The sequence below is a fragment of the Doryrhamphus excisus genome, linkage group LG19 (assembly GCF_037039965.1).
Source record: "Doryrhamphus excisus strain RoL-2023G ecotype Guam linkage group LG19, RoL_Dexc_Guam_v1.1, whole genome shotgun sequence".
Lineage (NCBI taxonomy): Eukaryota > Metazoa > Chordata > Actinopteri > Syngnathiformes > Syngnathidae > Doryrhamphus > Doryrhamphus excisus.
This window is the reverse complement of record NC_136375.1, coordinates 15,894,054-15,914,436: the sequence shown is the minus strand read 5'-3', so window position 1 is coordinate 15,914,436 and position 20,383 is coordinate 15,894,054. Positions and strand designations below refer to the sequence as shown.

Sequence of the window (20,383 nt, the reverse complement as noted above, 5' to 3'; positions counted from 1 at the left end):
AAAAAAATCAAAAAATTAAATACAAAAAATAAATATGAATGGAAATAAAAACAAAAATAGAAAAATATATACATAAATAAATAAATAAATAAATAAAAGCAAAAATAAATACAAAAATAAAAAACAAGATTCAAAAATTAAAAAAATATATTTTTGTTTTTATTTCCATTTATATTTATTGTTTTGTATTTAATTTTTTCTTTTTTTTTCATTTTTGTTTTTATTTCCACTTTTATTTATTTATTATTTTGGCAGTTTTGGTCCTCCATATTATTCAACATAGTGGACATAATGAAAAAAAGATATAGAAAACCCAGTTGAACACCTTCTAAAGATACTTTGTAAGATGATTAGACGTGCAATAACACCCCTACAGTCACATTGACGCTCTTATTTCCCAATATAATAGACATAATAATATAAAATAAGATATAATATAGACTCATGTTAGTAATGGGAGAGGTACCTGTGGTAGTTCCAGTTTCTGGATACTAGTACCTCCTGCAATGGCTCCCGTCTCATCATTGTAACATTACATTAACATTAGTGACACCTAGTGACCAGTGAAGAATACTACAATGTTTTTTTCTGAATGCTGTATATTTGCATACTTCCTAAATCTAACCTTTTTATCTGAATAAGGGAAAGGGTGGAAAAAAAGGTACTCCTTTCATTTCATTTGGAAGTGTTGAAAGTTTTTGGCTTCCTACTTTGTCTTTCTTCTCCGGTCTATTCTCTAAAAGATTCTTAAGTTTAGAAAAAATAAATCTCAGCATGACTGGTGAAAACAATGAATAATAAGAGTGTAAAGGTGACTATAGGGGTGTTATTTGATGTTTAGAGGGCTCTAACCATGTTAATAAGTAGGAAAATATATCATTTATTAACTCATTCAATACCACAGACATCTAAACGCTCGCTCCCAAAGATACATTTATATGGATTTTAGGTTTTTTTGTGGCAAAAAAAGGTGATGACGCAAGAATATAACAAAAGAAGTCACATTTCAAGCAGTTTTAAGCTATAAAACCGAGATTAAAGACGAGACTCTAATCTTTCTTTTGGTCGGTTCCATGTTTATTTAGCCACAAAAGACAAGATGTTGCACACAATAATCTGTGTGCCTTGAAAGATCATTCAAAAGTTGTAAAATGGCTGCTACCTATTCCTTTACCACGGTCGGGTCTGGAAGCAATGAACGACCACAAACGAGGGACGACTGTACACCGTGTCTTCCACCGTATCTCACAGGAAAAAAGGCCACCGTACCTGGGAACTAATATCTTCTCGCCGTAGCAAGCGAATGGCGAGTCGAAGGAGTCCCACCACGGCTCGCTCCACCAGGAAGCAGCTGTCGTTGGCATGGACGCAGAGGTGACAGAGGTGGTCACGCACGCTTTGCCACACACATGATACGCGGTCGCTGTAAACACAAAAGGAAGCTTAGAGCGCCGAAAGCGGAGACAAGCGACGCTCGGAGTGGACTCCTACCGGTTCTCCATCACCATACGGAGTAACATCTCCAAGCAGAAGGCGGCATCTTCTTCGTCGTACGTCTCTTCGTCAGGAGTGACCGATATCAAGGCCTGTAGAAATCAAGTTGCTTTTTCTCTGCCGCTACAACAAATCCACTCCACTTCATCATGTTTACCTTCATCAGTTCTTGTAGTGACTCCAGCTGGAGGAACTTGCTCTCTGTGATCATCTTCTCCGGGTCGCATTGCTGCAAAGACATATTCCATTCATTAGGGGAATATGCTGGCTCTACTTTATCCCGTATCAACAAGAACAATGCAAAAAAAAGAGGAGATTAAACGACGGTATGAGATGTATCGAGAACCTTGATGCAGTGGATGGCTGCCTGTTTGGCTTCCTGGTTTTCCATCGATGGTCCCCTCAGTCCCGACTGCTCCGCTCCACTCAACGTCAGCCAGTTGACGAAACTCAACACTGCCGACTCCCCGCTGACATGAAAGGGACGAGAAACTCTTATGTTTTTTTTGTTTTTTGCAATGCGGCATCACTTTCGAACCGGACACACAATCGATCTGTGGCAGTGCAGTGCTTACAAAAAGCACAACAAATTACACAAAAAAAAACCTTTACAATGCTAACATGCTAATTTAAAGTACTCCCCGGCTGTTCATTCTTCTACACTCCACCCACATTTCCCCCCACAAAGTAGAAATAAATCAGAGATTTACTTGGTTACGGTATAGAAAATCTACTTACCACTTTCTAAATACACTTTAACATGATTAGAGCCCTCTAGACATGAAATAACACCCCTATAGCAGTCATCCTTGCAATTACATACATGATATGCGGCCCGCGCAAGTTTGATATGGATGCTGTATGGTATCATGTACCCAGAAAAAATTATTAAGTTTGATTCATGTTCATGTTAAAGGTTAAATAACTGTTAATAGTTATCCTCCCGATCCGTGTGGAAGTGGTAAGTTTTTGGCTATTTAAGTTGAAAGGAAATAACTTGGAGGCTACCGTTTAGGTCGCTAGCTCTCTAGTTTGCGAGTTAGCGTGTGTCTCAAGACCCTGCAGTTGCGCAATATGTTGTAAATAAAAATAAAATTAAAAATAAAAATTAAAAAAAAAAACAAATTTTGTCATGTCTACAGGGCTCTAATAATGCTTTGTTCATTATAATCTGAAAAAAAATAATTTGTCTATCCGCCAACTATATGTGGTTTCTTAAGTTTTTATTATTATTATTATATTAATTTATTACTGATTGATTGATTTTCTTTATTCTTGATTTGTTTATTTATTTTTCATCTTATGTTGTGTAGAAAAATAAAAAGTAAGATATTTTAGAACAGTGGAATGTTTTATCAGAGATTTTCTTGTAGAAAATCGGAACCAAAGCAAAGTTTATTCATTTTTCTGTTTTTAATAAATGTGTTTTTTGTTTTTTTTTGGGAAAACCTGATGCGGCCCAGTCTCACCCAGACCCTAGCTCCAGTGGCCCCCAAGTAAATTGAGTTTGAGACCCCTGATGTAAATGAATTAAATGGCAGCTGTAAAAAGAAAGTGGTTGTACGTACCGATTGGAAGGGGTTTCCTCTCTTTGAAGAGAAATCTTGCCGTTTGGCTCAACAAAGTCTTCCACCTGATGTGAGAGAAGGATTGAGGACGGGTACAAGAGTGGTTCAAATGCATTTCAAGCGGACTCAAACATCTTGTGAGTGGGTGTGAAGTAAGGCATGAATGTCGTGGAACTGACCTCCAGCATGGCTTTGGGCAGGAGCTCTGCCCTGAAGAGCTGCAGCATGGACTCCATGATGTTCTTCCAGCCTTCTCGCAGGATGTTGCCGTGCTGATGGGCCAGATCAAACACCGTCTTGGCCGCTGTTTGCGCCTTGGCGTTGCTGCCAAACACAGTGGGGAGGTTCTCCACGGACTGCAAAGCAAAGACATCGCACCGGGGTTTTTTTTTTTTTTTTTTGGGCCACATGAGATGCATCCACCTGGAAACCCCTGACCTCACTTCCTGTCCGCCACTCGCTCAGCTCCCCCATTCGGATCATCACACACCAGCGTGAGTCTCATTTATGTCTTACTCACTCTTATTACATCTACTATGTTGGGTAATAAGAGTGTAACATTGACTATAGGGGTGTTATTTCATGCCTAGAGGTCTCTAATTGTGTTAAAAAGCCTATTTTCATTCATTATTTATTATTAGCCTAGTGTCATGACTCCTATTGTTCACACTTTTTACACACTAGACAATCCCCTCCCACAGGCTTTTAGTATTGTATAACTATTTATTTTACAATAGACACAATAATACCATAATAGCCATCATCATCATCATCATCATCATTATAACATGGGCTGCAGCTCACAACTGTGAACCCCCACAATCACTTCCTGTCCACACATGAGCAGGAGTCTTTTTTATGTCTTATTTTCTCTTATTATGTCTACTATATTGTGTAATATGACCATAAAGGTAAACTATAGGGGTGTTATTTCAAGTGTAGAGGGCTCGAATCATGTTAAAAAGCCCGCTTAGAAGCCGGTAAACATGAACGTCTTATGTGTGATTTTCTCTTATGTCTACTATACACTTTAATAGGAGTGTAAAGGTGACTTATAGGCGTGTGAGTAATAAAATAATAATAATAATAATGTTAAAAAGTATACTGTATATTCAGTGACAAGGGAGATACAGTCCAGAGTGCTACTTTGATGTGGCGGCGATGAGTGATGTAACTTGTGTGTTTTCGTACCTCGCTGCTGAGGGTGGTAAACTTGCACAGTGAGATGATCAAGTTGTCAAAGACGTCATTAAATCCGTAGTGAGCAGCTACTTTGGCACATTTCCTGCAAAGACACAAACATTTCAGCATGGCCTCCTGTCTCTTCTCTTTGCATTTCTTTACTATCCTAAATACTAAGTACGTTCCTTCTTTTACATGAGAAAAATCTTAGTAATCGTAGTATTAGAATAAATACTGTACATTTGACTTTGACTAAAGTGCCAAATGTATATTAACTTAAGGGATTCCATAGGCTTTCATATGATGTTGGCAGCTTCAACTCTTCCGGGAACTTTAGAGTCCTGAGCTCAGAGAATTAGAGAGGAGACCGTGAGCCCGATGAAGCCTTGTCAGCGTCTGAGCTGACAAGTCGGCTTGTGGGAGCTTTGAGGAAGCCTTAGCAGAAGACCTGAAGCCCTTCTGGCTGCAAGAGGTCATGTTCATGTTCAAGCCTGTGGAATAAGAATGGGGTGGAACGTACTGTTAAGTTCACGTGTGTGTAAGGCTAGATGAGCCCAGGTACAGTACATAGTGTGTCTACTACATCTATACCATTTTCCTTATCACTATATTGACAGTTACTATGGTACCCATTATGTCATTGGATGCTCATATCACCGAGTACTTTGGTACAGGGTACGTTATCAAAAAAAAAACAAAAAAAAAAAACCTTAAACTGTATTATTGAAAGCAGGAAGTGAACAAATGTAACAGTTAGTGATTGTAAAAGTACCAGATGGAGGGGTAGGATTTAATAAGCTTTGCTTCTTCCTACTCCTTTTGGACATGTGGAACTGGGAACTGATTATATATTAACACGCGGCCCGCGGGCCAAATGTGGCCCGCAGGACGCTAGTTTGAGGCCCCCGCCTTGATATGAAAGTTTAATTTTAGTGCGGCCCGCGCAAGTTTGACATGGATGCTGTATGGTATCATGTACCCAGAAAAAATTATTCCGTTTGATTCATGTTCATGTTAAAGGTTAAATAACTGTTAATCGTTATCCTCCCTATCCGTGTGGAAGTGGTAAGTTTTTGGCTATTTAAGTTGAAAGGAAATAACTTGAAGGCTACCGTTTAGGTGGCTAGCTCTCTAGTTTGTGAGTTAGCATGTGTCTCAAGACCCTGCAGTTGCGCAATATGTTGTAAATAAAAAGAGTATAAATGTGACTATAGTCGTGTTTTGTCATGTCTACAGGGCTCTAATAATGCTTTGTTCATTTTAATATGAAAAAAATCATTTGTCTATTCACCAACTATATGTGGTTTCTTAAGTTTTTATTATTATTATTATATTTATTTATTACTGATTGATTTTCTTTATTCTTGATTTGTTTATTTATTTTTCATCTTATTTTGTGTAGAAAAATAAAAAGTAAGATATTTGAGAACAGTGGAATGTTTTATCAGAGATTTTCTTGTAGAAAATTGGAACCAAAGCAAAGTTTTTAACATTTTTTTGTTTTTAATAAATACGTTTTTTTTTTTTTTTGGAAAACCTGATGCGGCCTAGTCTCACCCAGACCCGAGCTCCAGTGGCCCCCAAGTAAATTGAGTTTGAGACCCCTGCGCTACAGTGTCTGACACAAGTCAAGGTAAGATACCTGAAGCCAGTGATGGCCTTCTGGATGATGTTGTCATCCAGACTCTTGTCAAAGACGTAGGAGAGGGCTGCAATCGTGGGACCCCAGGTCATGGTGTACAGGTCGTGGTCGTAGGTGCCAGGGGGCAGGTGAAGGAAGACGCCCTCAGATGTGGCACCACGGTGCAGCAACACACTCCACACGTAGTTCTCCTTCACTAAACCCGTCTGCTCATCTGGCATCACGATCTCATCATTCCTACAAAAGGAAGAATGTACCATTGGATGAGAAGCAACAAACAGGAAGTTACTCCTGCTTGTCAAGGTGAAAACACCGTGGAAGCTGGAATACTGGACCTTTTCCCTTTTTGGGACGTCATCATAGCGTATTGTAAAATTCTAATTATTGTAATTAACTCGTTCAATTCCAAAGCCCTTTTTTGCACGCTACTTCTAATGACACACTTATAATAATATTGATACATGTCACTCTCGCTGCCACAAGGTGGCAGAAGTGCATCTTTTATGGGTACTTACACAATCCACAGCAAGGAGCGGAAGAGCATGGAATGCAACCAGGAGGTTAGCAACACATGATGTGAACATTAGAAATAGCTGATGGTGTTACCTTTGGAAATAAATGCTTGTTTGGATGTGTTTTGTGTTTTTATGTTTGGTATAGTTTTGTAGTATAATGTGAAAGTTATCTTTTCACAAAAAGCTGCTTTTCTCCTTTTCACTGATATTTTGCTGTAACTTACTTAAGTTCTGTTATTGTAATGTTTGTATAGCCATAGAACCCAATAATCTGTGTGCCTTGGAAGATCAGTCGATATGGTGCAAAATGGCCGCTACTGAAGGGGATTTGAAAAATGTCTGGGATTGATTGAGTTAATAAGATAGTATGAGAGACAGTATATTGCTATATTATTAGCGATGACTGATAATATCGCCCACCGGTAATTATCGGCCCGATACCAGCCTAAAAAGCTGATACCAGGTGATATCAGGTATATGGTATCGGGATATTCCCTGTAACGAGACCTGATAGAGAGCAAGAAGACACAAACATTGTATTTGTGGACGTTGCAGCAAAATGCAGTCAGTACTGTAATGTGATAAGTAGACAACAGACAATACAGTACCAACGGATAATACAGAATAACCAAGAACTGTGTAAGCTCTAAACATGTAACCTGTAACAGTACAGCAAAGCACACTGGGAAACAGGAAGAGAGCCCGTATCGATCGCATATAATACATGAACTCATTGACTGACAGCCATTTTCTGAGAAGAGAGATCCATGTACTCCAAGCATGTACATATATACAGTATTTAAACACAATTGCATACTGTACATGTAATGAATACGGTTTATTAGTAAATAAGATGGCATACTTGATAGCATTGTAGATATCCTCCAACATGTCCTGGTTGAAGTCTTTGTTTCCATTCACGCCCTTTAGATTCTTCTTGAATTGCTGTTGAAGGAAACACAAATCCATTTCCTTTCTATACTTGACAGCAGACGTCATCTCAAGAGACATAGACAGGATATACGCGGAGCAGGTCTACAAGCCACTCTCCACATGACACGGAGCAGGTCTACAAGACACATTACACACAACGCGGCGCAGGTCTATAAGGTACATTCCACACGACGCGGAGCAGGTCTACAAGCCACTCTCCACACGACACGGAGCAGGTCTACAAGACACATTACACACAATGCGGAGCAGGTCTACTAGCCACTCTCCACACGACACGGAGCAGGTCTACTAGCCACTCTCCACACGACACGGAGCAGGTCTACTAGCCACTCTCCACACGACACGGAGCAGGTCTACTAGACACATTACACACAACACAGCGCAGGTCTATAAGGTACTTTCCACACGACGCGGAGCAGGTCTACAAGCCACTCTCCACACGACGCAGAGCAGGTCTACAAGGTACTTTCCACACAATGCGGAGCAGGTCTACAAGCCACTTTCCACACGACGCGGAGCAGGTCTACAAGCCACTTTCCACACGACGCGGAGCAGGTCTACAAGCACTCTCCACACGATGCAGAGCAGGTCTACAAGCCACTCTCCACACGACGTGGAGCAGGTCTACAAGCCACTCTCCACACGATGCGGAGAGGTCTACAAGCCACTTTCCACACGACGCGGAGCAGGTCTACAAGACACATTACACACGATGCGGAGGTCTACAAGCCACTTTCCACACGATGCAGAGCAGGTCTACAAGGTACTTTCCACACGATGCAGAGCAGGTCTACAAGGTACTTTCCACACGATGCGGAGCAGGTCTACAAGCCACTCTCCACACGACGCGGAGCAGGTCTACAAGCCACTCTCCACACGACGCGGAGCAGGTCTACAAGCCACTCTCCACACGAGGCGGAGCAGGTCTACAAGCCACACTACACATGACGCGGAGCAGGTCTACAAGCCACTCTTCACACGACGCGGAGCAGGTCCACACGATGTGGAGCAGGTCTACAAGCCAATTTACATACGGAGCAGGTCTACAAAGCACCTTCCTCACAACACTGAGCAGGTCTACAAGCCACTTTACACATGGAGCAGGTCTACAAGCCACTCTTCACACGACGCGGAGCAGGTCTATAAGCCACTTTACAAACGGAGCAGGTCTACAAGGCACCTTCCTCACAACACGGAGCAGGTCTACAAGCCACTTCACACATGGAGCAGGTCTACAAGCATGCTCCTTATACTTTGAAGACCACCAAGTGAAGCCCATGTAGGTAAGGACAGGTGAGCAGTGGAGCCAGGTGGTGTGAGATAGCGCCACCAGAGTAGAGGGACAGATGGCAGATAGAAGACACAAGATGGAAGGGTTGAGAGATTGTTTACAAGTTCCTGAGGTTGTGAATGGTAGCATGGAGCTAGCTTCTTTTGGAAGCTGCAAGCCAATGAAGAGTTGCTCTATTCCATGAATCTATTCCAGCGGGACTGCGCAAAGACAGACTACTTGCAAAAGGTCCATTCAGGATTTGTGCTGGAGTGGAAATGTAAAGTGAAAGCTGAGCATTGACCAAACAGCCCAGGTTATGTGTCACTTAATATCTCCAGGTCTCCACATGAGGAAACATGGGATTAGGGCCAGCATCCTCCTGTAAATAAACATAAGCACCGAGTGATAACTGACAGCCTCAAGGCTCACGCTGCTAGGCTGCTAGGCTGCTAGGCTGCTAGGCTGCTAGGCTGCTAGGAGACGGCCTTGCAACAACTAACTTTAGCTTCGACGCTGAAAAACTGGTCAACACAATCAATATTTGGTACTTTGTCATTTCAATATTCAGTTGAATATATTAGTAAGTATTTTTATGAATTGTTCTTCATTTATTTTGAGGATTTATATTTTTTTTATTTAAAAAGTGTGTTTGGATAATGATATGATATTGTATATAATGAATTCTAAAAACCAGATCAAAGCCGCTTTCCACACGACGTGGAGCAGGTCTACAAGGTACTTTCCACACGACGCGCAGCAGGTCTACAAACCACGTTACACACGACACGGAGCAGGTCTACAAGCCACTCTCCACACGACACGGAGCAGGTCTACAAGACACATTACACACAATGCGGAGCAGGTCTACAAGACACATTACACACAATGCGGAGCAGGTCTACAAGACACATTACACACAATGCGGAGCAGGTCTACAAGCCACTCTCCACACAACGCGGAGCAGGTCTACAAGACACATTACACACAACGCGGAGCAGGTCTACAAGCCACTTTCCACACGACGTGGAGCAGGTCTACAAGGTACTTTCCACAAGACGCGGAGCAGGTCTACAAGGTACTTTCCACACGACGACGCGGAGCAGGTCTACAAGGTACTTTCCACAAGACGCGGAGCAGGTCTACAAGGTACTTTCCACACGACGCGGAGCAGGTCTACAAGGTACTTTCCACACGACGCGGAGCAGGTCTGCAAGCCACTCTCCACACGACACGGAGCAGGTCTACAAGACACATTACACACAACGCGGAGCAGGTCTACAAGGTACATTCCACACAACACGGAGCAGGTCTACAAGCCGCTTTCCACACGACGCGGAGCAGGTCTACAAGCCACATTACACACAACGCGAAGCAGGTCTACAAGACACATTACACACAACACGGAGCAGGTCTACAAGCTGCTTTCCACACGACGCAGAGCAGGTCTACAAGGTACTTTCCACACGACACGGAGCAGGTCTACAAGGTACTTTCCACACGACACGGATTTTTGAGGCTAGGTGTAGCGTTCAATTTCTATGTTGCTGTGTGACATCAATATACTACAAGTATGACATGTTATCATCAATGTACCTGTTACTGCATGTTTTAAATGTCACACAGGGGCATGGGTAGGCAACCATCATGTTCAGACGGGGCAAAATGAAATAGTGTACTTTGTGTGTGGTCACTCACCTCCACAGTCATGGGAATATTCTGCTTCCGGACGTTATGGTTATGCTGGTCAGTGTTCAGCATGATAACAGCGTAGGCCAAGGCAAATCCTGCATCATTGGTCATGAAGGGAGAGCCATTCACTTTCTGCAAAGACACAAACACAGTCATGGTGTGACCGATTCCCGTCATCCCGATACGGATCACATGGATCAAGTGTGGATTTTCCAATGTGATGTTCATGTTCATGAAACAAAAGAGTGTTTGGAGGACGAGCCGTCATTAGAAAAAGGTACTAGGTACCCCATCAATGTGACAGCCACTTCCCTGTGGGACAAAAATGAGCTCCCAACTAACAGCGTTGCTTGTTGGTCAAAAAAAACAAGCTTTATATATCACTATATTGACACTTACTATGGTACTCATTATGTCATTGGATAGTCATCACCTTGTACTTCGGTACAAGGTACATTATTAAAAAAAAAACAAAAAACCCTTAAACTCTATTATGGAAAGCAGGAAGTGAACAAATGTTAACAGTTAGTGATTCTGTTCCAGAAGGTCCGACTACTATGGTACCCATTATGTCATTGGATGCTCATATCACCTCCTATTTCGGTACGTGACAATTTTTTTTTTTTTTATTAAATAAAATTAAAATAAATAAATAAAAAATTAATAAAAATTAAAAATCAAAACTTAAACATATTAGAAAGGAATATATCTATGTTATAATATATATATATATTATACAAAAAAATGTAAACCATATTAGGAAAGCAGGAAGTGAACAAATGTCCTTTTGAACATGTGGAACTGGGAACTGATTATGAGATGCATTCAATTGTAATCTGATGCATGTTCATATGAAATTAAACCATTAGCATTACCAAAAACAAAATGTCATCGCGCTAAAAAGTCATATTTGAACAACAACACTCTTGTTCAAATCAACAAGATTGTTAATTTGGACAGCGTGTATCAGCATATGCAGAAATCGTCCCATATCGATGCAATGGTGAACTGGGTCTCGGCGAAAGGAAACGGATACGAGTGTGGCGAATGTCACATCGTCAACTCATCCTCACCTCATATCATGGCATCCCACGGGGTGGAAAACCCATTCTCACCCAGTCACCCCATCAAATGACTCATCCACTCTTTTAGGAAGACTATTTTTGTATGAAAGGGTTCAGTCCACAAAAAGGTCACTACTGGGAATAGTTTCCAGGTCACATGGCTTCCCGTGCTATTTTTGGAGTGTCAGCTACTCTCACACGGGAGCGTTGGGCTTTTTACTCAGACTGATGTCATCCAACAAGTATAACACGGACGCTTGAGTCATGTGACCTCCGTTTTCACCATCCCCACCACCTTGACACCATCTCAAATAAGCCGCTGATGGAAAAAATGAGAAGAATAAGCAGCTGAATGCGTTTAGATGGTGGAGACGGCCGTGCCATTGATAGCAAGGACTAAACACAAGTATCCAGTGGCATTGAACAACTAGCTAATATTGCAAATATGTATATATATATATATATATATATATAGTTCCACACCCGACCCTGATAAGTCCAGTCCACTTCCAGAAAGTAGTAGTCAATATTAATACATGGAATAATTATGTAGTTAGAGCTCAGAAAATAACAGGCTCATATGCAGCTCAGCTTAAATACAGCCGCTTCATCGTCAAAATACCATCCGTTTGTTCACTTCCTGTATTGCGAGTGTACTACTACTTTGCCCGGGTTATGTTAAATACATAGAAAAATGGTCAGGCCGTATACAATCCAACGCCAAAGGTTTTTGGAGCACCTGCAGTTTAAAAGGTGACTATAGGGGTGTTAGTTTATGTTTGGAGGGCTCTAATGATTGTTAAAAACCAGTTATAAAGAGGCTGTCTATGCTTTAACTACCAAAATATTCAATTTATTTAGCAAGCGGAGGTTAGCGTGCTGATCTCACAGCTAGGAGACCAGGGTTCAATTCCACCCTCGGCAATCTCTGTGTGGAGTTTGCATGTTCTCCCCCGTGCATGCTCTTCCAAAAACATGCTAGGTTAATTAGCCACTCCAAATTGTCCATAGGTATGAATGTGAGTGTGAATGGTTGTTTGTCTATATGTGCCCTGGGATTGGCTGGCCACCAGTCCAGGCTGTACCCTACTAAAATAGAAGTGCTGAATAAATGGAATAAAGCACGGGAAGCTATGCCTTACATGCCAGTTGTCGGTGAAGGTTTCCAGAAGCCTCTGGATGACCGGAGCCTCTCCAGGTAACCTGAAGGCCTCCAGGTAAAGCCTCAGGGCCTCATCGATGCGAAGCCCCTGAAAAGCGAAGGTGCTGCAACAAGACTTTGTGTTACTTACACAGCATGGAAGAGATGGAGATGAAGTCTTACTTGACAAAGCTGTCCAGGAGCTCCATATTCTTGCGATCACTGATGTATTCGCCTATCATCTTTTTGTCTAATCGGGGGTTTTCTCGAAGCCACTGGGCCACCTGGTTGTTGTCCAGTGGATTACTGAGAAGGCCTTTCTCCTGAAGGAACTGGATTCCTTTCTTTGGCTTCAGGTTAAACTGCTCGGTTCCTGTGATCAGCAGCTACGGAGACAATAGGACAGTCGTTCATTGGGTTCACGACATCGCTGTTCAAACATCGCTCCCTGGCTCTATCAAAAACAAACTAATGAATAAATGATGGCGCTTTTGAGGTTGACTACGGTCTATTATTCTTACTTTGTCGTTCTTCACCATTGCATTTCAAACACTTAAATTTGGATTTAAAGTAAATTGGAGAGGCTAACTAGTTAGCATGCTATACTTGTGACGGCCTGCAGTGATCCTGTAGACTGCACATTAGTAATGTGGTGTGACATAGGGGTGTTATTTCATGTCTACAGGGCTCTAATAATGTTTTCTATGCTTTTTAACACAAAAACTAAACAAAAAAAATATTCCATTGAACCCTACTTTACACTTATCGTGGTTGGGTCTGCTACGTCATAAAGAGGGGACGACTGTATGTACACATCACCTTCTTCTTTGTTCTGATGTCCAGCAACTCTTGGGAATCAGGTGTACACGAGGAGAACCTGTGAGGTTTTTTCTTACTTTTCTTCTCAACTGCAAGAAAGGAATGATCCGTAAAATAAAAATCCCCAATCGCAAAGGTTTAAAAAAACAGGAGGTCAGCTCATTTGCCAAAAAGTGTCTGGGACTCCTTAGATGTTTCAGCAACATCGGGCTGTATGGAAGCGGCATCCTGGAACTTCCTGTTAGTAAGTAAAGTTGGAAAAGACATTGGCGATGTCTCGTGACCTAAGTGTGTCCCAAACAGCTCGCACCTTGGTGACCGGAAGGACATGGACCCCCATCTGGAGCTACTCGGCAGGCAAACTTACACTAAAACTCCAAAACTTCCATATCAGCACTGTGGGAGCGGACCTGGTACGAAGAGCGAGGACCTCCTGTACAAACGTCTTACTTGTGTCATTGTCTCCTTGATCCTGTCTGCCCAGTCTCATCTTTTCCGCCATCAGATGTCCACTCGTTGGCGGGTAGCCTGGAGTGCCGTCAGCTTGTGGAAAAGTCAAACCATTGGTGACGCTGTCTTTAATGACGTCTGAGGAGAAATGAGAGAAGGTGTACTTTTACAAACATTAAATTTGATAAAAATGATAATGACAATTCTAATTCTAATGTAATGTAATGTAATGTAATGTAATGTAATGTAATGTATTTTAATTTTTTTTAATTTTAACTTAATTTTAACTTAATTTTAACTTAATTTTAATTTAATTTAATTTAATTTAATTTAATTTAATTTAATTTAATTTAATTTAATTTAATTTAATTTAATTTAATTTTAATTTAATTTTAATTTTAATTTTATTTTAATTTTAATTTAATTTTAATTTAATTTTAATTTAATTTTAATTTTAATTTAATTTTAATTTAATTTTAATTTAATTTTAATTTAATTTTAATTTAATTTTAATTTAATTTTAATTTAATTTTAATTTAATTTTAATTTAATTTTAATTTAATTTTAATTTAATTTTAATTTAATTTTAATTTAATTTTAATTTAATTTTAATTTAATTTTAATTTAATTTTAATTTAATTTTAATTTAATTTTAATTTAATTATCATATTATATATTATTATTAGAATTATTATGTGCAACTGTGCTAATGTACTGCATTTAGTAGAAAAGTAACAGTGGAAAAATATATAGATTGCCGAAACAATGGTAATCATATAGAGCACATGATACCAATAAAAAAAACTTCTGGTTCACCCTGTAAGATGGAAACATGGACCAAATAAGAGCATAATAAAACGTCTTTCTGTGCCACACAGGCTGGATGACAAGAGGGTTCACCCTGCATGTGTGAATGCTCAGAGTGCTAGAAGTAAGCTAGCATGCTCACAGACAGCATCGCTCGCTACATTGAAGTTTACCGACTGGAGCGTCCGTTCCATTTGTGAGTGAACCTTCCCCAACCATTGGTAGGCTATCTGGTGCTGGTTCTTGTAGAGCAGCGTTGTCCAGCACCTTGGCTTGGCAGTGGGCCTCGGTGCTGTCAATCACAGTCAACAGAGCTTCCAGTGACAAGAGGTGGGTGGTGTACAGCTGCCCCGACACCGGGAAGGCATTCTGCGGGATTCAAAATCAGATCGCTACACTGTTGGCTACTCCGTGAATGACATTTAATAAAAGCCCCGTCAATGAACTGGAGCGGCCGCACACCTTTGACAGCAGCTTGGTGAGGTCTTCAAACAGATTGGAGCAGTAGAAGTCACAGTCGTAGTTGATGTAAAGCTCCGTGACAAAGCTGGGGATCCTCCACAGCTGAACCAGTGCCTCGAGAGCCAGTTCCTTCATTTCATAGGGCATCTTCACATTCTCCGATGTGATGATATCCATCAGTTTCTTAAGATACATCTGACAGATGAATAAAAGAGACGTTAGTACTTATCTGCTCTCACATCACCGCTGGACAAATAATTGATGGAGTACCTCCAGTTGAAACTTCAGATGAACTCTCATGCTTTCAAACAGCAAGAAGCAAACTCGTATGGACGAAGCGTAGAGGTTCATGCGCTCCACCTTCAGCAGCTACAAAAAAAAAAGGCAAAGACTATGAAGTTATTCTATGGAAATGGTGCCGTCGCATTTGAAAATGGCAAATCTGCAAACTTCTGATCTCAACAACACAAAAATGATAAATATGATACAATGTCATTGTATGGTCCATATCACCTCGTACTTCGGTATGTGACAAAAATAATAACAATAAAAATATATCAAAATAAAAAACAAACTATATTAGGAAAGCAGGAAGTGAACAAATGTAACAGTGATTGTAAAAGTACCAGATGGAGGGGTAGGATTTAATAAGCTTATGATAATCCAAGGATGAAGAGTCTTGAACCAGTCATGATGTGCTATATATATCACTATATTGACACTTACTATGGTACACATTATCGCATTGTAAAAAAAAATAAAATAAAAATAAAATTAATCAAAATTACTCAAATAAAAATAATTTAAAAAAAAATTATATTAGGAAAGCAGGAAGTGAACAAATGTAACAGTGATTGTAAAAGTACCAGATGGAGGGGTAGGATTTAATAAGCTTATGATAATCCAAGGATGAAGAGTCTTGAACCAGTCATGATGTGCTATATATATCACTATATTGACACTTACTATGGTACACATTATCGCATTGTAAAAAAAATAAAATAAAAATAAAATTAATCAAAATTAATCAAATAAAAAAATTAAAAAAAATTTAAATTATATTATGAAAGCAGGAAGTGAACAAATGTAACAGTGATTGTAAAAGTACCAGATGGAGGGGTAGGATTTAATAAGCTTATGATAATACAAGGATGAAGAGTCTTGAACCAGTCATGATGTGCTATATATATCACTATATTGACACTTACTATGCTACACATTATCGCATTGTAAAAAAAATAAAATAAAAATAAAATTAATCAAAATTAATCAAATAAAAAAATTAAAAAAAAATTAAATTATATTATGAAAGCAGGAAGTGAACAAATGTAACAGTGATTGTAAAAGTACCAGATGGAGGGGTAGGATTTAATAAGCTTATGATAATACAAGGATGAAGAGTCTTGAACCAGTCATGATGTGCTACATATATTACTATATTGACACTTACTACGGTACCCATTATGGCATTGTAAAAAAAAAATAAAATAATAATAATAAATAATTTTTTTTAAAATTATATTAGGAGAGATGTCGTTAAAGGGGTGACAGCAGGTCATTATTCAATATAACAGTATAACAACATAACAGTCTGACTCATGGTGTCATCTTACAAAGAACACTAAACCCATCACACAGGAACTTAACACTAAAAAAGTACACCTAACAAATATACAAATATGTTGTTTTAAATGAAAAAAAGACAACTCTTTTTCCCATAATGCACTGCACTTGCTGTGTTCCCATGTGTCGTCACGCTAAGATGATGCTAACAGGGACACTGTGTGACCAGTGGAACAACAACCAGAAGAACGCAGAGAGAAGTGTACGACGACCTCACCTGGAAAAGATGCCGACACAGCTCATCTTTGACCAGTCCCAGCAAAGACTGGTAGTTGGCAAAGTGGGCAGACTCCAGCGCGACAGTGAGCAGCTGCAGACCCATGTGCATCATGGCGTCGGTGTTGTGGCGGTCGTGGGGGTTGGTCAGCGAGATTAAAAAGCGGAAGAGCTCCCTGAGACATGGCAGACCGTAAGGGATGAGGGATGCTCCTAAGTGGCAGACAAAAGGGAGGAAGGACGCTGGTTAGGTCGCATGCAACGTCACAACTATTGAATTTTTAGACATATTAAGTTTTTTCCCCCAAAGTTCAGTTCTCTTCCGTGTAGATTTTAGGCAAATGCTTACCATCTCTTTGGGTGGACTGTGTGAAACGGACTCCTCTGGGGTTGACATAGTCCATGTCATGGACAGAGGTGCTATCTGATGGTTCCGTCATGGACTCTTTATCCTCAAGAACCTCTGGGATGGACTCCACCGACGTTGATTGAACTGCTCTACGCTCAGTCTGCATACAAAACGCAAAAGGAAACATTCATTTATTGAACTGCGGCGGTGCCCAAACTGACGTGCAACCACCGTGGAGTCACATGTCATCCATAGCCGAACACAACAAAAGTTCCTCCTGCACTAAGTGTGCTACATAGTGCCTGCATGCTCCCACATCCGTACTGAGGCGGTACTACAATTGTTAACCACCGGACAGATGATCACATCATGAGCCTCCAAACCTTAGCATACTCCGTCAAGTGTTTGCTCTTCAAATGCTGCGTTAAATTAAAGTTTGTTAATGTCAAATAAAAATAGCTTTCATGGCACGTGCTGGTAGTTACCTTTCACATGCCAGACTTGACGTTTTTGTTTCCGCGTGAAAGAAAGTGGGATGTTAGCAAGGGTAAGACGCCATACTGAATGCATGGATTGGCTGCAGGTCGGAGCCACAGTAGGAGCCACAGGTGAAAATGTCTGTTTACGGCTAAGTTACAAATTGTAAAAGCTTCCTAACACAAAAGCCCTCAAATACAACTTACTGAAAATAAGACAGAATCTTTCACACACATGCTAAACTTAAAGTAATACCTGTGCGTTTGGAGAGCCAGGTTCAGTTCCTAGGAGCGTCTCCGCATTGCTACACTGATCCAGGTCGGAGAGGTCTTCCCGAGACGTAGTTTTAGAGCAGGAGTCCAGGCCGCTGTCTGTCGCCGAGGGACTAGAGATGGATGATCCGGCACTGTCTGAGGCTGGGAGTGAAGCGCCCTGCTCCATGAAGGCAACACCGCCTAAACACAAGTACAGTATACATTCAGTACAGTAAAGTCTCGTTATATCGATATCGGTTAAAACGAATTACTACTTATTACGATACTATTTTCATTTCCTGGCAAATTTCTAGTCTTTTATGATATAATTAGCTCCGTTAGTACGATACCCGGTTATTATGATAATCCGGTTACTACGATGCCCTTTTCATCTCCCGCCAGCCAATTTGGTCTGCTTATATCGATACAAAAGCAGCTTAAATCAATCTTTGCTTAAGGAGTTCAATACCAAAAAAGAACACGGCGAACGGCTGCTTCCAGTCAACTTTATTTTTCACACTTCCACCACCAGAGTGCAGCACACACAGCGGAAAACACCCGTCCCTCGCGCCTACCCCTCCGGGTGGCAACACCTTCCCTATCGATAGTTCCGGGGTGAATTATGTCCCGGTAACCGGTAATCACTACAGCGTAAGTTTATTTTTATTTACTGTAGTACAAAATGTATTGTAGTACAAAAGCATGCTAGATACGCAATCCATGAACTCAAGGAGAAAATTACATGCCATATCAAAGATCTGCCCACTTTTAATGCAGTTCGGCACAGGATCGGATATATGGATAGTCCGGTTATATCGGTATTTTTTCCAACTCCCGAGAATATTGATATAACGAGACTTTACTGTACTTCACACATCAATGTCTAACATTCATCATATTTGTACTTCACAAAAAGTGGTATAAGAATGGTGAGTTGTATAGTTAACATGACGATATGTTTACCAGAGAGGTTGGCGGACTGAGGAGGCTCCAGCTGAGCAGAGGAACTCGGGACCATGTGGTGAGTTGGCCTCGGCGAACGTTTCTGCTTTTTCCACTTGGATGACTCGCTCATTCCACCCGCACGCATCTTCAACTGGATGAAAGACGCATTATTCAGCTTCTTGAATATCAAGCAACGATGGAGCAGTTTGTGAGAAAACAATCATGAAAACAACGGGCGCTTGAGCTTCTGTAGGGTCTTGTGTTTACGTTTAGTACCGCACTGTCGTCTGCATCTTCTTCTTCGCTTTGGATGACTTTGTATGATTTTTTTCTTTACAACGGATCCCCGATTTTTACAGGGGTTACCTTGTGGGACCAGCAGCATACTATGGTTATACATTTTCCTGTGACATGATGGTATGGTTCCCCGTTTATCCACTGAGGAACGGGAGCAGTTGAGTGAATGGCTAACAGGTAGCGCCCCGGATGCTAAGTCAGAGCGGCAGACAAACAAGAGCCTGAGGAAAGCTTGAAGGAGGTGTGGCTGGTAGGGTATGTCAAGAATTAATTAAAAATAATTGATTTTCTCGAAATCAGTCAAAATGGATTTAGCGCCTTTTGGTTGCAAGCTCTTCAAATGATGTCATCCTGGTCATGTCAACGTTTGATGCAGCATTTTTTTAAAATATCACTTTTCATTATTGTATTGGTGGGCCGATATGATGAGACACCCCTAGTATACTTATGTACAGTCAGAGCGGTTTGACAAGTTGTCATCAAGCATACATAGAATATGTGATAAATACCTTCTTCATGTTGGCACCAGCATAACTCTTGGCCTCCTCCTTAAACTGGGGTAATCTGTGAGACATTGAAACAAATACACACAGTATGTGCACTGGGGAGGGGGGGGCGATACAGTGCGTCCAGTGGTGCCTTGGTCAACCTCATCCATCATCTGTTCCAGAAGGTCCGACTACTATGGTACCCATTATGTCATTAGAAGGTGCTCATATCACCTTCTACTTCGGTACGTGACAAAAATAAAATATTTTTTTTTATTAAATAAAATTAAAATAAATAATAAATAAATAAATAAAAATTAAAAAGAAAAACTTAAACTATATTAGAAAGGAATATATCTATATAATATCAATATTATATATAATATAATTCATAAAAAACTTAAACTATATTAGGAAAGCAGGAAGTGAACAAATGTAACAGTTAGTGATTGTAAAAGTACCAGATGGAGGGGTAGGATTTAATAAGCTTTGCTTCTTCCTACTCCTTTTGGACATGTGGAACTGGGAACTGATTATGGGATGCACTCAATTGGAATCTGATAAAAATAAAAATAAAAATAAAAATAAAAATAAAAATAAAAATAAAAATAAAAATAAAAATAAAAATAAAAATAAAAATAAAAATAAAAATAAAAATAAAAATAAAAATAAAA

The 20,383-nt window shown here is 40.2% G+C and overlaps 1 protein-coding gene across 3 annotated transcripts in view; it reads right to left on the bottom strand.

Annotated features, from left to right (window-relative positions):
* The window catches only part of gbf1 (golgi brefeldin A resistant guanine nucleotide exchange factor 1), a 66,876-nt gene that overhangs the window by 10,545 nt on the left and 35,948 nt on the right, over positions 1-20,383 (bottom strand). For all 3 annotated transcript variants that reach the window (XM_058056269.2, XM_058056270.2, XM_078798895.1), the window contains exons 8-29: positions 19,731-19,785; positions 18,943-19,075; positions 17,981-18,180; positions 17,249-17,408; positions 16,901-17,112; positions 15,331-15,429; positions 15,061-15,255; positions 14,772-14,967; positions 13,792-13,929; positions 13,342-13,430; positions 12,706-12,908; positions 12,524-12,647; positions 10,324-10,449; positions 7,264-7,346; positions 5,887-6,123; positions 4,254-4,347; positions 3,242-3,418; positions 3,063-3,127; positions 1,841-1,964; positions 1,652-1,723; positions 1,492-1,586; positions 1,270-1,423 (exon numbers count right to left, since the gene is read on the bottom strand). In XM_058056269.2, the coding sequence (XP_057912252.2) occupies positions 1,270-1,423; positions 1,492-1,586; positions 1,652-1,723; positions 1,841-1,964; positions 3,063-3,127; positions 3,242-3,418; positions 4,254-4,347; positions 5,887-6,123; positions 7,264-7,346; positions 10,324-10,449; positions 12,524-12,647; positions 12,706-12,908; positions 13,342-13,430; positions 13,792-13,929; positions 14,772-14,967; positions 15,061-15,255; positions 15,331-15,429; positions 16,901-17,112; positions 17,249-17,408; positions 17,981-18,180; positions 18,943-19,075; positions 19,731-19,785 (3,031 nt within the window). The remainder of the gene's footprint in view (positions 1-1,269; positions 1,424-1,491; positions 1,587-1,651; positions 1,724-1,840; positions 1,965-3,062; positions 3,128-3,241; positions 3,419-4,253; positions 4,348-5,886; positions 6,124-7,263; positions 7,347-10,323; positions 10,450-12,523; positions 12,648-12,705; positions 12,909-13,341; positions 13,431-13,791; positions 13,930-14,771; positions 14,968-15,060; positions 15,256-15,330; positions 15,430-16,900; positions 17,113-17,248; positions 17,409-17,980; positions 18,181-18,942; positions 19,076-19,730; positions 19,786-20,383) is intronic.